This window comes from Trachypithecus francoisi, unplaced genomic scaffold, assembly GCF_009764315.1.
Source record: "Trachypithecus francoisi isolate TF-2019V2 unplaced genomic scaffold, Tfra_2.0 Lachesis_group10, whole genome shotgun sequence".
Lineage (NCBI taxonomy): Eukaryota > Metazoa > Chordata > Mammalia > Primates > Cercopithecidae > Trachypithecus > Trachypithecus francoisi.
In genome coordinates, this window is record NW_022681455.1 from 76,789,187 (window position 1) to 76,808,730 (window position 19,544).

At 49.5% G+C, this 19,544-nt stretch overlaps 1 protein-coding gene across 2 annotated transcripts in view; it reads right to left on the reverse strand.

The window, feature by feature from the left end:
• The window catches only part of EEF2K (eukaryotic elongation factor 2 kinase), an 85,027-nt gene that overhangs the window by 21,167 nt on the left and 44,316 nt on the right, over positions 1 to 19,544 (reverse strand). For both annotated transcript variants that reach the window (XR_004438838.1, XM_033217777.1), the window contains exons 4-13: positions 17,073 to 17,133; positions 15,209 to 15,246; positions 14,587 to 14,758; positions 8,359 to 8,508; positions 7,855 to 7,987; positions 7,471 to 7,598; positions 6,549 to 6,750; positions 4,684 to 4,751; positions 1,961 to 2,038; positions 271 to 333 (exon numbers count right to left, since the gene is read on the reverse strand). Coding sequence is in view for 1 of the 2 variants with exons in the window: in XM_033217777.1 (XP_033073668.1) it covers positions 271 to 333; positions 1,961 to 2,038; positions 4,684 to 4,751; positions 6,549 to 6,750; positions 7,471 to 7,598; positions 7,855 to 7,987; positions 8,359 to 8,508; positions 14,587 to 14,758; positions 15,209 to 15,246; positions 17,073 to 17,133 (1,093 nt within the window). In the remaining variant the exon portion in view is untranslated. The remainder of the gene's footprint in view (positions 1 to 270; positions 334 to 1,960; positions 2,039 to 4,683; positions 4,752 to 6,548; positions 6,751 to 7,470; positions 7,599 to 7,854; positions 7,988 to 8,358; positions 8,509 to 14,586; positions 14,759 to 15,208; positions 15,247 to 17,072; positions 17,134 to 19,544) is intronic.

The window sequence follows — 19,544 nt, forward strand, 5'->3', positions numbered from 1 at the left end:
ACTTAAGACAGGAGCCGTAGCTGTTGCGATTTCCCCTCCAGGATGGTGCTGTCCTGTTCTTCTCTAATCCTCCCCACAAATCCCCCAGCATCCTGTCCTGCAGAGGTTCAAAGAGCATTTGCCCAGGAGATTTGCTGCTTTGCAAAATCTTCCTTTAGCACATGTGCCAGACAGATGGGCAGGCAGCAGAGATATGAGACAGGAAAACAGCAACAGAGATTGGAGGAGGCAGGGAAGCAGTGGTGACAAGGGTGCCCTGGGGCGCATTACCCGTCCAGAGCTGCCCAGGCTGTCTTCGTCGGACTCATACTTCCGGTTACCGTTTGAGTGGCCCTGAACGGAGGAAGAAATTACAGTGATCCAAAGCACAAGGCTTCTTCCCAGGAACCTCTCCTGAGAGCTGGAACTAGCCTGGCCCTCACAGGTGACCCTTATCTCAGAAAATTGCCCCTATGTTCCCAGGTGACACTGGAACCCTTCTCTGCCAAGCAGAAGGAATGCTGGGTCACAGGCAGGGATGACACGTTGGTGCAGCCACAGCCTCACTCTTCTCCTCCCTGTGTGAGCAGGTGGAACTGACTCGATGGCGCAGGATCCCAGCACAAAGCCACTGGGGTAACGGGCTCCCGTCCTACTGCATGTTTAGTTTATATTTTAATTTAGACGTGGGCCTTGCTCTGTTGCCCAGGCAGGAGTGCAGTGGTGCAATCAAAGCTCACTGCTGCCTCAAACTCCCCAGGTTCAAGAAGTCCTCTCACAGTGCCTTCCCAAAGTGCTAGAATTGCAGGTGTGAGTCACCAGGCCCAGCCGTTTTGCGTTTTGCAATTTTTTTTGTTTTGTTTTTGTTTTTGCTTTTTTGAGACAAAGTCTCACTCTGTGGTTCAGGCTGGAGTGCAGTGGCTTGACCTCGGCTCCCTGCAACCCCCACCTCCCAGGCTCAAGTGATTCTCATGCCTCAGCCTCCCGAGTAGCTGGGACTAGAGGAGTACACCACTGCACCCAGCTAATTTTTGAGTTGAGATGGGGTTTCACCATGTTGGCCAGGCTGGTCTCAAACTTCTGGCCTCAAGTGATCTGCCTGCCTCGGCCTCCCAAAGTGCTGGGATTACAGGCATGAGCCACCACACCCGGCCAGCATGTTCTTTATTCACAATCATAAAGCTGAGATTAGAGGTGACCCAGCAAGACAGGCCTTGATGTGCAGGCTCCATTTCAGCACAGGGTAACACCTCTAAATGGCAGATACTATCTGAGGCCGCCCTCTCCAGGATGCTGCTGGGAGGCTGCCCAAGGAAACTGACCTCCAAGGCCATCCTCCCCAGGGCCTCACCGGATACTGCCTATGAGTGGGTCTAGCTATTACCCAGGATCCTCTCTGCTCAGCAGCCTAGGGCTCCCACTTCACTATAAGATTTGTCAGACATTATCAGCCTTATATCTAAGCCTCCACACTCGCCCCGTTACTGGTCCACATGATCCTGTTTTATCTTCTTTGCATTTATCTTTATCTGACATACTATTTTATTTTATTTTATTTTTGAGACAGAGTCTCACTGTGTCACCCAGGCTGGAGTGCAGTGGCACAATCTTGGCTCACTGCGACCTCCGTCTTCTGGGTTCAAGCAATTATCCTGCCTCAGCTTCCTGAGTAGCTGGGATTACAGGCATGCACCACTATGCCAGGCTAATTTTTGTATTGTTAGTACAGACGGGGTTTTGCCAGGTTGGCCAGGCTGGTCTCGAACTCCTGATGTCAGGTGATCCACCCACCTTGGCCTCCCGAAGTGTTGGGATTACAGCCATGAGCCACCGTGCCCAGCCTGAAATACTCTTTATTAATTTACTTGTTATCTTCTCAGGACCTACTCATATTCCCCCTTCAGGAAGGGGAGTTTTCATTTTCCTGGAGGATAAATGAGGCAACAGGTGACACCAGTCTCATTTCCTGGGGGTTCCTTACATGTTCTCGGGGCTCAGGGTCATCCAGCTCACCCCGCTTCTCACTGGGGTATCCGCTGTCCCCACTATTCTCAGAGTCCTGTGGAGAGAAGATGGCCTTAGGGTCCTAGTGGTCTCCTGAGCTCCTGGCAATGGTTATGACATCTGGACACCCCAACCGTTGGCTTTCTCCCCTCTGTCCCATTACCTAACACCCTGCTCCTGTTGTCCCTTGCCGACTGGGTGACAAGGGAGCAGTATAAGGTAACAGTAAGGACCTTGGGCTCTACAGTCAGACGACCTGGGCTCGAATCCTGGCTTTATTTCTTGCCAGCTGAGACCTTGGGTCATTGTTTTAACTTTTCTGAGCATCAATGTCTTTAGTTATGGGATTCATTATAGTCCCTACATCAAAGGGATGTATGGGTGAAACGCATTGTTACATTCTGAGAGTGTGGATCACAGGAGGTGCTTTACTGAGTGACTCACCCATTTCACAGGCAGAAAAACAAAGGCTATGACCCACGGACAAAAATATAGCATTGGGAACAATATTTACCACAAATAAGCCCTCAACCAAAACCACACAGGTCACCTGGGCATATTTATTTACTTTTTTTGAGATGGAGTCTCGCTCTGTCACCTAGGCTAGAGTGCAGTGGCATGATCTCAGCTCCCTGCAACCTCCACTTCTTGGGTTCAAGTGATTGTCCTGTCTTAACCTCCTGAGTAGCTGGGACTACAGGCGTCTGCCACCACACCTGGCTAATTTTCATATTTTTAGTACAGACGGGGTTTCACCATATTGGCCAGGCTGGTCTCGAACTCCTGAACTTGTGATCCACCAGCCTCAGCCTCCCAAAGTGCTGGGATTACAGGCGTGAGCCACCACGCCTGGCCCACTTGGGCTATTTTTTTTTTTAATTTTTTTGAGACAGAGTCTCACTCTGTCGCCCAGGCTGGAGTGCAGTGGAGTGATCTTGGCTCACTGCAACCTCCGCCTCCCGGGTCCAAGCCATTCTTCTACCTCAGCCTCCGGAGTAGCTGGGACTACAGGCGCACGCCACCACACCGGGCTAACTTTTTATATTTTTAGTAGAGACAGGCTTTCATCGTGTTAGCCAGGATGGTCTCCATCTCCTGACCTCGTGATCTGCCCGCCTCGGCCTCCCAAAGTGCTGGGCATATTTTTTATTCTCCCAGGTCTGAGTTCTGTTCTGAAAGGGAATCTGGTATACTTTAGAATCTCTAAAACTTCAGGCATGTACCTACCAACACTGAATTATAGCCCTCTCTGCATGTCACCTGCACGATTAGCAACAGAATATTTTTATTTCCTTCTTTATTCTTGTAAGAAGTTTTTCTTTTGTGTGTGTGTGTGTGTTGGGGGTGGGGGGTGGGGGGTGGGGCAGGGTCTCACTCTGTTGCCCAGGCTGGAGTGCAGTGGCGGGATCTCGGCTCACTGCAACCTCCACCTCCCAGGTTCAAGCAATTCTCTTGCCTCAGCCTCCCAAGTAGCTGGGATTACAGGCATGAGCCACTGTGCCCAGCCTCTACTAAAAAGTTTTTTTTTTTTTTTTTTTTTTTGAGACCGAGTCTTGCTCTGTTGCCCAGGTTGGAGTGCAGTGGTGCGATCTCTGCTCACGGCAACCTCCGCCTCCTGGGTTCTAGAAATTCTCCTGTCTCAGCCTCCTGAGTAGCTGGGATTACAGGCGCCTGCCTGTAGTACATGGTTAATTTTTGTATTTTTAGTAGAGACGGGGTTTTGCCATATTGGTCAGGCTGGTCTTCAAATTCCTGATCTCAAGTGATCCACCCGCTTCGGCCTCCCAAAGTGCTGGGATTACAGGCATGAGCCACTGTGCCCAGCCTCTACTAAAAAGTTTTTTTTTTTTTTAAGACAAGATCTCACTCTGTCACCCAGGCTGGAGTGCAGTGGTGTGATGATGGCTTACTGCAGCCTCTGCCTCCCAGGTTCAAGAGATCCTCCTACCTCAGCCTCCTGAGTAGCTGGGACTACAGGTAAGTGCCACCATGCCTGGCTAATTTTTATATTTTTTTGTAGAGATGGGGGTCTTGTCATATTGCCCAGGCTAGTTTCAAACTCTTGGGCTCAAGTGATCTGCCCACCTTGGTCTCCCAATCTGCTGGGATTATAGGCATGAGCTACCATGCCTGGCCAATTTTACTAAGAAATATTTCAAACACACACACAAGCATAGACAGTATTATAATTTGCCATAATATACATTTGTGAGAATGCAAATAAGATGCCCTCAGTTTCTTACCACCAAGTCAACCCAAAGCTGCAGGAAATGTTCTGTTTATCTAACAGGAGAGCTAGGTGTGAAGAGCTAGAACACGTGGCTTACTGTGCTATGTGTTACACATCTAAGACCCAGTATGGGGGCTCTATAGGACAACCAACACATGTGGGGTCAAACCAAACCTGGGGCTGAGCCTAGCATTTACTACAAGATTGCATTGTTGCTGACTGGGAGTCCCTCTTCCCTAACCATCTCTGGGAACTGCAAGGGACCCACCTTTTCTCAGAGGAAAGCTCGGCCTTGGGCCGGAGGCTGACATTCATCTGCATCCTCCCTTATTCCCCCATCCAATGCCTTCCTGGCAGTGCCTGGACTGGGCTGCCCACCTTGAAAGCTGAAGATTCACTCTGGGAGTGAATCCACTTCTCCTATCCCTGCCGGGGTCTGAAGCCTGCAGCCTCCCTCCCTTCACACTCACCCGGTGGTTGTCTAGATGATCATGGTCTCTGGATGCCATGTTATCGAGGTCACTGAACACTGGCCAATCTGGGCAGGGAAAAACAGACATCATGTCCTGGTTCCACTACTGGAACATGCATTAAGACCAACCCATGGCCTAGGGCAGCCCATACCTGCCACAAAGCCATTTTTTTTTTTAAGCTTTAAAGAAAGGCAGAAAAAAGGAGAATGTTATCAGCACCTGGAGGTTAAAGTTCTTCCTTGAGAACTTATTCTAAGTCTACTGTTTGCCAGCTACGTGATTCTGGCCAAGTGGTGTCACCTATGTGTGTCCTCAGGGTTGTCACAATGCAATTATCCTTGTAATGTGTTTTTCAGCATATGTGCCTGGCCACCGCTTGGTCCTCAATAAGATGCAGTTGTGAAGGAAGAAAAGACATTTGAATATTTGGGGCTCAAGAAGTGGGCCTTGGACAGCTTCAAAACCAACCATCTCCAGCTGAGGGTGGTGCCTTACGCCTGTAATCCCAGAACTTTGGGAGGCTGAGGCAGGTGGATCACCTGAGGTCAGGAGTTTGAGACCAATCTGGCCAACATAGTGAAACTCCATCTCTACTAAAAATACAAAAATTAGCTGGGTGTGATGGCATGCACCTGTAGTCCCAGCTACTCAGGAGGCTGAGGCAGGAGAATCGTTCGAACTCAGGAGGTGGAGGTTGCAGTGAGCCAAGATCATGCCACCACATTCCAGCCTGGGTGACAGAGTGACACTCTGTCTCAAAAACAAAAAACAAAAACAAAAAAACACCAACCATCTCCTGGGGGTTCCCTATCTCTCGCTCCTGTCCTCTACAGCCAAATCTGTCTGCCTGTTTTTATAACAGGCACTGTTTCAAAGAGCAGTGTTTACATTTTTAAATGGATGACAAAAATTAAATTTCACCATCTATGGAGTTTTATTGCAACACAGCCACGTCCACTCATTTAAGTATTTTTTATGGTAGCTTTCATGCTCCAAATACAGAGACTGAATGAGCTGCAAAGCTTAAAATATTTACTCTCTGGCCTTTCAAAAAAGTCTGTTGACTCCTGTTCCAGACTATTCTGAAGACCTTCCAGTGGAAACATGTAAAGGGCTTCTTTAATGTTTGATACTAAAATCTTTCTCTCTTCCAAAGGTATCAAAATGAGAAAAATTAAAAAACTAAATAATAAAATCTTGCTCTCCTGCTCTGAGCCTGCTTCCACTTACACTTTCCCTGAATACATGACTTCCATCTCTTCAGGCCAACACCCTGGGGTCAGTCTTGCCTCTATCCTTTCCTACAAACTCTCGTCTGAATCATCAGCAAACTCCATTCTTTCAGCGTCAGAAATAACGATCCTGTTTTTCTCCTTTGACCCATTAGTATCACGTTCATAGCTTTTCTAACATTGAACAATCCTCAGATTCCTGTGAAATCCCTATTTAACTGTGACAGGTGAACCTTTAACATAGTACTATTTTTATTTGTTAATATCTATTTAGATTTTTTAAAAATCTATTTAGATTTTGTTGTTGTTCTCTCTATATACACAAAAATTTTAAATAAGGTTGGGATATAATTTTCTTTTTTGGTATGTCAAATTTATTATATGAGTTTTGCTGGTTTCATAAAACACACTGATAAAATTTACTTTGTTTCCTACAATAGGGGTTGTTTTTATAGCATTTGGATGATCTGTTTTGGAAGTTCACTCAATGAAACTCACCTATAAAATCACTGCGGCCATGAACCTCTTTGATTAGCATGTCTGATTTTTCTAACATAAATGAAAGCCGGTTTAGTTCTGCTCTACCTGTCCCCTCCAATCACAGTGACTAAGGACCGAACTGTCACTCACGAAGGTGGTCTAGCTTCTGGCTGTGTGGTGTGGCCGAAGATGGGGAAGAAGGGAGAGAGTCGAAGGTCACATCGCTCATGTTCTCATCTCCAGAGTTCTCTGAAAGGGGACGGAGCAGGGGTGGCCGGCTCCCAGAGAGGGTCCTTACTCGGGGGCTCCCACATTTTTCCTCTGTTCCTCTCAAGATGGTCTTGGCTGATTGCTGGGGACATTAACAGGGATACTCATGTCACGCATGCACCCTCTGGGAAATAAAGGGCTCTTCCTGTTGTTCCCTCTAGCCCTGAAACCCCTTCATCCATAGCTCCTAAACATGCCTGTTTAGTAGCTGATACATTGTCTTAAAAACCAAAAAGCAGTAGGGGATTAAACCTAAGGCCAAGAAAGGGCATCTGGAACAGAGGCTCAGAGGACCTGCCAGCATCCCCTAAAGCACTGAACACATTCCACAGCCCAGAGCTGGAGAAAGCATCCCACTCTATGTCCAGCATCCCAAGCTGGTCTTTGCAGCATTCTCTTGTCTCTGGTCTAAGTAGCAACGGGAGGGATGGGAGTTATCTTGGTGAGGTGCCTGGAGAGCCAGGTCTAAGACTCGTTTGGTCATTTGTCAATACATCACACAAACACACACACACACCACACCTTCTCACTATCTCCACATGCCTGTTCCCCTCACTCTGGTAAAAAAAAATGGGCCGAACCTAAGCAGATACCAGCTGCTTGATTGTAAGGACACTCAGGAGGGCTTTGTGCACTGAGCTGGAGAGGACAGGCTGGGGCATGGGTGGGACAGTAGCTTCCAGCCCGGTATTTTTCAGTTAAGCACTGCTTGACCTGGCTGTCACCACACAGGGGAGCAGGGCTTGCTTTGCGGGTAGCAGAAGGGCCTGCCAGGCCAAGCAGGATCATACTGGGCACCCACCAGCAGCTTGGTGTTCTGATTCACCGCGTCCCTCTCCCGGGGTGAGAGGTCAAAGGGAGCAAGGCCCATGCTCTCGCAAATCCGGTTGCAGGCATGAGAGTAGAAGAAGAGCGCCATCCCACGGACACCTGTGGACAGAGCGGGGGTGTCTGGAGTGTTGCTTTGCTCTGTGACGGGGACAGGCAGTGGTGGGCCTCATACACATGGCCAGGGCAGGTATAAAACGTGTCAAGCTGGGAGGCATCAGACATCCAGGCTCCCGTCTCCATGATCTTGAAAAAGCGCATACAATGTCTCAGCCTGTTTCCTGGGCTGTACAAAGAGCTCAGAGGTTTTAGCAGGGAGCGTGGTTTCTGCGGAAACAGCCTGGCTTTCCCCACCTACCTAGGTTGCCGTCTCCAAAGTCAGTGCCTGTCTCTGTGTGGATCTGTGGGTCAGTGTAGAGATCCCCAACTCCTTGGATGTCCACCACTATCAGCTGATGGCCGGAACGCTCAAACGTGAAGTGACTGAAGGCCTACGGGGGACAGGAAGGAAAATGAGATATCAAGAGACAGGCTGAGGGCTGTGTAGGCACTGGCCACGCCTCTGTCCATGCTGAGGGGCTTTCTCTGCAAGGAGTTATATAGAGGAAAAGACAAAGGAAAAAGGCCTCTTCAATTGGGCAGGGACCTTGAGCTGCAGGTCCTGTGGCCATCTTAGGTGACAGAAGCTATCATGGGGTGACAGGTGTCTCGTTACAGAGTCTCCTTCTGAATGCTCCAAGAGGCTTCTCTGGGGGTGAGACTCCAAGCCCACAGGGACCTTCCTCTTTAGGGGCTGAGCCTGGCCAGGATCTCACCCCAAGGGCTGTGGTGGGCAGAGGGTGATGGTGAGCCCAGGCCTCACCTGCGGCGTCAGGCGGATGTTGTCATCACGGACAAAGCCAGAGTTGGAATTGTACTTGATGTACTTGCCCTCGATGTAGTGCTCCAGGTGGAAGAGGGGCTTGCCTGGTCTGTCCTTCAGCTCGATGATACACATCTGCATGATGTCCACCTGGTGGGACGGGGAGTGGGCTCAGGCGGGAGGGCCCAGGCGCACCTCCTCTGAGAAACGGCAAGGGGAGTGCTGAGAGGAACTCGCCTGCCTGGGCTCAGATCGTGGCTCCATCACTTCCTAGCTCTCTATTGCCAGAGCTCCTGGTGATGCCCAGAATCTCATCTCCTCTTTTCCTTTCATTTTTTTTTTTTTTTTGAGGCGGAGTCTCGCTCTGTCGCCCAAGCTGGAGTGCAGTGGCCAGATCTCAGCTCACTGCAAGCTCCGCCTCCTGGGTTTCCGCCATTCTCCTGCCTCAGCCTCCCGAGTAGCTGGGACTACAGGCGCCCACCACCTCGCCCGGCTAGTTTTTGTATTTTTAGTAGATACGGGGTTTCACCGTGTTAGCCAGGATGGTCTTGATCTCCTGACCTCGTGATCCACCCGTCTCGGCCTCCCAAAGTGCTGGGATTACAGGCTTGAGCCACCGCGCCCGGCCTCCTTTCATTTTTTTTTAAATTAAAAAATATATATTTTTAGGCTGGGCACGGTGGCTTACATCTGTAATCCCAGCACTTTGGGAAGCCGAGGCAGATGAATCACTTGAGGTTAGGAGTTCGAGAACAACCTGGTCAACATGGTGAAATCCTGCCTCTACTAAAAATACAAAAATTAAGGCTGGGTGTGGTGGCTCACACCTGTAATCCCAGCACTTTGGGAGGCTGAGGTGGGCGGATCACCTGAGGCCAGGAGTTTGACACCAACCATGGCCAACATGGTGAAACCCTGTCTCTACCAAAAATACAAAATTAGCCGGGCATGGTGGCACATGCCTGTAATCCCAGCTTCTTGGGAGGCTGAGGCAGGAGGATTGCTTGAACCTGGGAGGTGGAGGTTGCAGTGAGTCAAGATTGCACCACTGTACTCCAGTCCTGGGCAACAAGAGCAAAACTCCGTCTCAAAAATAAATTAATTAATTAAATAAAAATTAAAAAACTAGCTGGGCGTGCTTGCATGTGCCTGTAATCCCAGCTACTCAGGGTGTTGAGGCAGGAGAATCACTTTAACCCAGGAGGTGGAAGTTACAGTGAGCCAAGATCACATCACTGCACTCCAGCCTGGGTGAGACTCTGCCTGGAAAAAAAAAAAAAAATTATTTTAGAGACAGGGTCTCACTCTGTTGCCCAGGCTGGAGTGCAGTGTCATAATCATGGCTCATTATAGCCTCGAACTTCTGGGCTCAAGTGATCCTCCCACCTCAGCCTCCCAAGAAGCTAGGACTACAGGCGTGTGTCACTACATGTGGCTCATATCTACATTTTTTTTCATAGAGACGAGGTCTCACTATGCTGCCTAGACTGGTCTTGAACTGGCCTCAAGCAATCCTCTTGCCTTCCAGCATCCTCCCAGAGTATTAGGATCACAAGCTGCAGCCATTGTGCTCAGCTCTGTTTTCCTTTGAGTTTTAAAAGGGTACACAGCCACCCACTAGGAATGATATTACTAAGCTTCCCTTGCACATGACTGTGCCCGGCCAATGGGAAGTGAGCATTGTGATGATGTAACTCCAGCGTGCCCTGTAAGGTGGACTCTGCTTGGGAGCCAGAACTGATTATTTGGTCCACGGCAAACCCCTGAGGGGATGGCAGAGAAAAAAGACCAAAGGAACCAGGTCTCTAGATGGCTTCAAGGAGATGAGGCACCAGCCTACCCCAAGCCACCCCCCAACGCAAGACCTCCACACAAGTGAAAAAGAAACCATTTCACGTCTGCACATATTTTGGGTCTGTTTGCTAAGCAACTTAGACTATGCCTTACTGTAATACTGCGAATTTGGGCACATTTCTGAATTTTACCTCTCTGTGCCTCAGTTTCCTTATCTGCATAAACAGGGTCTTAGACTCAGTCTGTAAATTAAAGTTATTGATGCAAAAAGAAGCCAGGCAATGTTTGCTTTTATTTTATTTTATTTTATTTTTTTTTTTTGAGGCGGAGTCTCGCTCTGTCGCCCGACTGGAGTGCAGTGGCCAGATCTCAGCTCACTGCAAGCTCCGCCTCCCGGGTTTACGCCATTCTCCTGCCTCAGCCTCCCGAGTAGCTGGGACTACAGGCGCCCGCCACCTCGCCCGGCTAGTTTTTGTATTTTTAGTAGAGACGGGGTTTCACCGTGTTAGCCAGGATGGTCTCGATCTCCTGACCTCGTGATCCGCCCGTCTCGGCCTCCCAAAGTGCTGGGATTACAGGCTTGAGCCACCGCGCCCGGCCTGCTTTTATTTTTTATTTTATTGAGACAGAGTCTCACTCTGTTGCCCAGGCTAGAGTGCAGTAGCACAATCTTGGCTCACTGCAACCTCTGCTTCCTGGGTTCAAGCAATTCCTCTGCCTCAGCCTCTCGAGTAGCTGGGACTACAGGCACCCGCCACCATGCCTGGCTAATTTTTGTATTTTTAGTAGAGATGGGTTTTACCATGTTGGCCAGGCTGGTCTTGAACTCCTGACCTCAAGTGATCCACACCCCGGGCCTCCCAAAGTACTGAGATTACAGGTGTGAGCCACTGCGCCTGGCCACTCATTTTATTTTTATCAGGAGCCACAATTCTAGAGAAATATAAACCAACCTCTAAACAGCAGAAATATAAACCAACCACTAAACAGTTTTCTCCCTGCAATGGGAAATTATAGGGAACTTTGACATTCCTTGCTGATTTTTTTTTTTTTTTTACAAAGTCTATGTTTAATTTTGTACACAGAAGAAAATGTACAAATAGTGCATATGGTTTATAAAGTGGAGTAGGGGAGATTAGGGACTCCAGCTTGCACCTCTTGCTCTGTTACACAAGGACTCATCCTTGGTCCCCATGTCCCCCTCAATGCCACTTCCTGGGAGGATTAGGTCCAGGTTTCCCAAGGAAAAGACCATCCACGGAGAGTGGGTCACCAGACATGCAGACAACAGCTGCAGAGGCCGAAGGGGTCCTGATCTGAGAGGTGAGAACTTGCCCCAAACGAGGACTCAGTTGGTTCTGAGAACCAGCCTGAGGGGAAGGCAAGGAGGGGCGGTTCTCAGAGGGTTCTGCCCCAAAGGCTGGTTCCATCCCTACAAGGAAACTTAGAGCAGGGCCACCTACTGGGCCAGAGGGCTCCCTGGGCGAGGGGCAGTGGCACAGCCACAGTGGACAGCCAGCACCTCCTCAACCACGTCCTTCTCCCTCCCTTAAGTCAACCACACTACTACTACTACTACTACTATACTACTACTACTACTGCTGCTGCTGCTACTACTACTACTACTACTACTACTACTATTTGGGGATAGAGTCTTGCTCTGTCACCCAGGCTGGAGTGCAGTGGCCCAATCTCGGCTCTCATGTTCAAGTGATTCTCCTGCCTCAGCCTCCCAAGTAGCTGGGATTACAGGCATGCACCACCACGCCCAGCTAATTTTGTATTTTTAATAGAAATGGGGGTTTCACCATGTTGGCCAGGCTAGTCTCAAACTCCTGACCTCAGGTGAGCCGCCCATCTCAGCCTCCCAAAGTGCTGGGATTACAGGCATGAGCCACTGCGCCCGGCCTACCACATTCTTATTTACTGGACACCTAGGCGCTAGGAGACAGCAGTGAACAAGATAAAATAAAATCTCTGCCTTTAGGGGAGAGAAGCACCTAAAATATTAACTAAATGAATGACACACTAACTGCTCCAAAGAACAGAAAAAAAAAAATCCAGAATGATGTGGCAGAGGTGACTGGGGTAGAGGGACCGCTTCTTAGGGTGGTCTGAGATGGGCTGGCTGAGGTGACACAGGATCTGAGACCTGAACTACAAGCAGCTAGACATGCAAGCATCACGGTGACACAAGATGCCAGCCAAGCCCACAGCCAGGGCCAAGGTTTTGGGGCAGGAACAAGCTTGTGGAGGAAGAGAAAGGAGGCCAGGCTGGAGGGCCACGAATTGCAGAGGAAGCCAGAGCCCCCCAAGGTGGGGACTGTGGCTTCTTGCACCTTCCCCAAGTATGCTTCATCAAGGGCCCTACAAACAGCAGGTGCTCAATAAATCCTGCACACCCAGGAGACTGTGCCTTGTATGTAGTAGATGCTCAGGCTGTGGGAGATCTGAGCTGTGGGCGTATGCAGGGCAGAGGCATGGATCCTTCCTCAAATGCTCAAAGGCAACAGAGAATTCTGCTTGGTCTCAGTCACTCATCACCCTAAGGACTCAAATGAAGGTGCCAACCTAGCAGGGGGTTGAAAAGCCTGCATTTGAGCCCTGGCTCCAGCTCTGGTTGGGCAAGTCATTTAGCCTCTTTGAGCCCGGGTCCCCAAAGAGCGGACATAGTATCCAATCTGATACGGTCTGGCTGTGTCCCCACCCAAAGCTCATCTTGAATTGTACCTCCCATAATTCCCATGTGTTGTGGGAGGGAGCTGGTAGGAGATAATTGAGTCATGGGGGTGGTTCCTCCATACTGTTCTCACAACAGTGAACAAGTCTCACAAGATCTGATGGTTTTATAAGGGGAAACCCCTTTTGCTTGGTCCTCAGTCTCTCTTGTCTGCCACCAGGTAAGATGTGCCTTTTGCCTTCCACCACGATTGTGAGTCCTCCCCAGTCATGTGGAACTGTAAGTCCATTAAACCTCTTTTTCTTTTATAAATTACCCAGTCTTGGGTATGTCTTTATCAGCAGTGTAAAAACAGACTAATATACATTACCAGCTTTTTCTTCTGCTTTTTCTTGGGAATCTCACCTTTTCCAGTCTCAGTCCCTGTGGTCTCGGTGGAACACCTACATTCCTAGCTCTAAGGGCAGGCACATGGCTAGGGTGTGCCCAGTCTGCATATTCCCACCCGTTGGCCACTGTATGTGATTGGTTCAGCAATAGGGATCTGACCTAATCAGAGCCAATGAAACCCAGCTCTGGGGCTTTTGTTGGAACTTCTGGGAAAATAAGTTTTGTCATTCTAACAAGAACTTGGGCCTGCTGGGGGCCAGAGTGCTACCACAAGTGCAGAAACTGCCTGAGAATGACGCCAACCCAGAAGAACATCCAGATCAGAGATGGAGGAAGATTCTGACAACCTCACTTTAATCCTGAATCCAGCCATGCCTGTGGCCAGCATTATTTTTCAGTTACAAAAGACAATGAATTATCTTTTTGGATTAAGCAGTTTGAGTGGGTTTCTGTGATTTGCAAACAAAAATCCTGACTAATAGATCCCATCTGTAATTGAGGATAAAAACGTTCCAACCTCAGAGCTCTGCTTTTAGGAATAAATGACTTTGGAACAGGAGCAATGGCTCACGCCTGTAATCCCAGCCCTTTGGGAGGCTGCTTGAGGCCAGGAGTTTGAGACCAGCCTGGGCAACATGGCAAAACCCTTTCTTGCTTGAGGCCAGGAGTTTGAGACCAGCCTGGGCAACATGGCAAAACCCTTTCTCTACAGAAAATACAAAAATTAGCTAGGCATGGTTGCATGCCCCTGTAGTCCCAGCTACTCAGGAGGTTGAGCTAGGAGGATTGTTTGAGTCCAGGAGGTTGAGGCTGCAGTGAGCTGTCATCACGCCACTGCACTCTGGCCTGGGCAACAAAGAAAGATCCTGTCTCAAAAAATAAAATAAAATAAAATAAATGACTTGGTTCATCATACTTAGTAAACAGTGGTTGTTATTAGCTACTATTAAGAAGGTGAAAGAGGCCAGGTATGGTGACTCACACCTGTAATCCCAGCACTTTGGGAGGCCGAGGCAGGCAGATCGCTTGAGGTCAGGAGTTCAAGACCAGCCTGGCCAACATGGTGAAACCCCATCTCTACTAAAAATACAAAAATTAGCCGGGCGTGGTGGCAGGAACCTGTAATCCCAGCTACTTGGGTGGCTGAGGCAGGAGAATCGCTTGAACCCAGGAGATGGAGGTTGCAGTGAGCCAAGATCACACCACTGCACTCCAGCTTTGGTGGTGGTGGTGGGTGACAGAGCAAGACTTCATCTCAAAAAAAAAAAAAGAAGTTGAAAGAGGGACCCACCATGGCCCTCTTTCCCAGACACTGTGCACAGCTGCCCTGGCATGGAAAGGGGGCAGGTAGCAGGGCCACGCACCTGCTTGGGGGGCTTGTGCCGATTATACTCTTCCCCCCAGAGCTTGGCCTCCATCTGTAGACGCACGTCCTCAAAGTACACATCCCGGTCTACGGGCTCTATGTAGCGCTTCGCCACGTAGTTGGAGGCTCCCTTCCACTGCTGGGCGTGCAGGAAGGTGGAGAGCTTCTTCCTGTGGGGAGAGGCAGCAGGGGGCCTACCTGGGTACTCTGGGGTTCACCAGGGACACAGCCCTGGTCCTCAGGACAGCAAGACCCTATCTGACCTGGATGGGTGACTGGCGGCAGGAACAAAATGCAGGAACTAGGAAGGACTTCCCCACCCCTCTGCATCTTCAAAGAATTGGAATAGGGGGATTAAAGGTCACTGTTAAAGGTCTCCTATCCCATTTCCCTTGACCTCTCAACACCAGGGCAGGGTGCTCCCTATTCCTCCTGAGCCCATCTTCACAGCCAGGCCCAACATGTGGCCCGCGGGAGACCAGATGGAGAGGAACCTGGGCTACAAGAAGGCAGAGGGGACCCTGGCTCCATTCCTTGGCTGCAAATGTCCTAATGCCTCAGTTCTGAGGAGCCTGGGGGGACTCTGGGCAGGGCCCCAAGAGTCAGGCTGAGTCACTTACGTCCGGAAGCACTCCCTCATTGCTCCTCGGCCGAAGGGCTGAAAGACACCACATAGAGTGTTATCAGTTCCCATGCCCCACCCAAAAGGGACCCTAAGACAGGAGGTGCTCCCCTTGCATGCCACCCATCAAATGGGTGCCCTGGGCCTCTTCTCAATCCTGAAATTCCCGGGGATCTCCCTCCTATGTCTCAGCACCAAAGCCATAGAGGCCTTCCAACCCAGAGGCTGCCGAGATGACAAGGACCCCCCATTCCTCCATCCCAGCTGAGGGGAAGAACCCACGGGGGCAGGATGTTGGGGGAGGGACAGTGCATCTCAGAGGACATTTTCACAGCCCAGACTTTAGAATAAAAAAAGTGGAGACAACCTACGTGTCTAGCAACAATATACTGGAAAAATCAACCAGGTCAATTCCTTCAACGAAATACCATGCAGCAATGAAAACCAACGCAAAGTGTTGACCAAAAGAAAACCTGCAGTGCCAGGAACAGTGGCTTATGCCTGTAATCCCAGAATTTTGGGAGGCTGAGGCAGGAGGATCGCTTGAGGCCAGGAGTTCAAGACCAGCCTGGGCAACATCGCAAGACCTCCCTCTCTATAAAAATTTTAAGGCTGGGCACAGTGGCTCATGCCTGTAATCCCAGCACTTTGGGAGGCTGAGGTGGGTGGATCACCTGAGGTTGGGAGTTCGAGGCCAGCCTGACCAATATGGAGAAACCCCGTCTCTACTAAAAATACAAAAGTTAGCCGGGTGTGGTGGTGCATGCCTGTAATCCTAGCTACTCGGGAGGCTGAGGCAGGAGAATTGCCTGAACCCAGGAGGCAGAGGTTGCAGTGAGCCAAGATCACACCACTGCACTTCAGCCTGGGCAACAAGAGCAAAACTCTGTCTCAAAAAAAAAAAAAAAAGAATTTAAAAATTGACTGGGTATGACGGTGCACACCTGTAGTCCCAGCTACTCAGGAGGCTGAGGTGGGAGAATTGCTTGAGCCCTGGAGTTCAAGGCTGCAGTAAGCCAAGATCATGCACCACTCTACCCCAGCCTGGGCAGCAGAGCAAGACCCCGTCTCCAAAAAAGAATACCTGTTTTATGCCCCCACTTATTTGAAGTAAAAAAAAAAATAGGCAAAAGTAATCTAGGGTGATAGGATTCAGAGTGGTGCTTACCCTGTGGGTATGGGGGGAGTGACTGAGAGGGGCTTGGGCAGGCTGGTTGCCTTCTGTTTGTTGATATGGGCTGCTGGTAAGGCAGTGTGCTCATTTTGTGACAACTCAGCAAGCTGTACACTTTTCTGTGTATATTGTATATTACACTAAAACAAAGCTTCACAAAGCAATCCTAACCTCAATATGCAGGAAATACTCTATTTTGTAGTCTTTTATCTTTTTTTTTCCTTCAAAAGGTTGGCTGTGGCCTGGTGTGGTGGCTCACGCCTATAATCCCAGCACTTTGGGAGGCCGAGGCAGGAGGATCATTTGAGTTCAGGAGTTTGAGACCAGCCTGGGCAGCATAGTGAAACCCATGTCTCTATAAAAAATTTAAAAAATTAGCCAGGCATGGTAGTGTGGTCCCAGCTACTTGGGAGGCTAAGGTTGGAGGATGGCTTGAGCCCAGGAGGTCAAGGCTGCAGTGACCTGTGATCGTGCCACTGCGCTCCTGGGTGATAGAGACCCTGCCTCAAAAAAAAAAAAAAAAAAAAAAAATGCTGGTTGCAACCAATAAATAAATAATAACATAGAATCCTCTGAAGTTACCAAAATTAAATAAAGTGGGGGTGGCAGAGAAGGGCGCACAGACCAAAGTCAGCTGCAGGAAGTCTTTGCTCAGCCCTGTGCCCACGGGGTTCAAGGCCCTGCTCACCTGAGACGCCATCTTGATCAGAACTTCATCATCCAGCCATTCCCCGGTGACAGCGTTGTACCTGCAGAGACCCACCCACCCCAGGGCACAGTGTCCATCACACAGTCCTGTTCCTCACTGGCTAAAGGCCAAAGACCCTTCTGGGCTCCCCATGGGCCTCAGAACCAACCCACTCTCCACCTTGGCTCACAGCCCACCCAACCTTCTGGGTTGGGTTGGAAACATTGTCCCTCCCTCCCAAGTCCCAACATGCTGGTCTCCAATCCTTTCCTCAAACCCACTGCTCCTTCTCTACCATGTCCTCCATTTCCATATCCCCAGCTCTCATTGCTGTGCTGCTTACTGGCTTGTTCTGCATCTGGGGCCCCCAATGGACTGTAATCCCACAAAAGCAGACCCATGTCTGTCTTGGTCATCCAGGACCTGGTGTGTATGGATGCTTAATAAATACACATGGCTGGGCGTGGTGGCTCACGCCTGTATTCCTAGCACTTTGGGAGACTGGGGCAAGTGGATCACGAGTTTAGGAGTTCGAGACCACCCTGACCAACATGGTGAAACTGCGCCTCTACTAAAAGTATAATTAGCCACGCATGGTGGCACATGCCTGTAATCCCAGCTACTCAGGAGGCTCAGGCAGGAGAATCGCTTGAACCCAGGAGGCGGAGGTTGCAGCGAGCCGAGATCGCGCCATTGCACTCCAGCCTGGGTGACAGAGCGAGATTCTGTCTCAATAAATAAAAAATAAAAATAAAAATAAGTACACAAGGTGGATGAATGACTGAATAAATAATATCCTGATCATAACTGGTCTCTGTAATGAACGGCATGGCCCAGGGAGGGAAGGTGGTGGTGGTGCCCTCAATCTTGCCAGGCAGCTGGGCACATCTCCTGAGAAGTAACAGCCACACACAGTGGCGGGTAAGGGTTCCTTCCGTCTCTGAGTCTAGACAGGAGAAGTGCTGCAGGTGTAGGGGTAGAAAGGAGTGATCTCTTTCCTCCCCATCATAAGGTTCACGGACAACAGCCCAGTTTTATGTGACATGGAAGCCTTCAGACTGAAGACTCAAAGATACAGAGGAACTGATTCGATTTTATGTGGAGGTTCAGTGAAGCAGGGATGGCGTGGAGCAATGTGATTGGGCAAAAAGGAGATGAGCTAATGGTAACAGACTGAGTGGGCCAGCAAGGCTTGTTCCGATTCTTCTTGGCCGCTCTGTTATAGCATTTGCTTTTCTTGGGTATGGGGTAGGACCCCTTTGGAATGACGGTCTCATTCCATATTTATTTATGGCCAGCTACTGCACAGAAAGTTCGTGTAAGGTTAGAGAATTTTTTTTTTTTGACACAGAATCTCCCCGTCACCCAGGCTGGAGTACAGTGGAGCAATCTTGGCTCACCGCAACTCCGCTTCTTGGGTTCAAGCAATTCTCCTGCTTCAAGACTTCCGAGTAGCTGGGATTACAGATGTGCCTGCTACTATACCTGGCTAATTTTTTATTTTTTGTATTTTTGTAGAGAAGGGGTTTCACCATGTTGGTCAGGCTGATCTTGAACTCCTGGCCTCAAGTGATCCACCTGCCTCGGCCTCCCAAAGTGCTGGGATTACAGGCGTGAGCCACTGCGCCTGGCCTAGAGTAATATTTTTAAGCTTTATGGCTGGCTTTGGGGAAAAGGGGTTCTAGTTTCTATGACCAGTAGTGGGGAGAGGCAATTCTTGTTTTTTTTTTTTTTTTTTTTTTTTTTTTTTTTGAGGTGGAGTCTCACTCTGTCGCCCAGGCTGCAGCACAGTAGGGCAAACTCAGCTCATTGCAACCTCTGTCTCCTGAGTTCAAGCGATTCTCCTGCCTCAGCCTCCCGAGTAGCTGGGATTACAGGCGCGTGCCACCATGCCCGACTAATTTTTGTATTTTTAGTAGAGACAGGGTTTCACCATATTAGCCAGGCTGGTCTCGAACTCCTGATCTCGTGATCTGCCCACCTCAGCCTCCCAAAGTGCTGGGATTACAGGCGTGAGCCATCGCACCCGGCCAATTCTAGTTTCTATGGCTTCTTAAGGGGACAATGAGGAGTGAGAGACAGAAGGGCAGGAGAAGGTCAAAGAAAGGCTGTTTCTGAAGCCTTCACTTTGGGGTATCATTTTCTGAGCACCAATACCAGGTTGTGTGATGGTAAACATATATTTTGTTTTAGACTCCATTTCCTGGCATGCAACTCTGAAAGTCCTTGGAATCTCCAAAGTGATGTCTTTTTTTTTTTTTTTGAGACTGAGTCTCACTCTGTCACCCAGGCTGGAGTATAGTGGCGCGATCTCAGCTCACTGCAACCTCTGTCTCCCAGGAGTCAAGCAAGTCTCCTGCCTCAGCCTCCTCAGTAGCTGGGATTACAGGCGCCCACGACCATGCCTAGCTAAATTTTTGTATTTTTAGAAGAGACAGGGTTTCACCATGTTGGTCAGGCTGGTCTCAAACT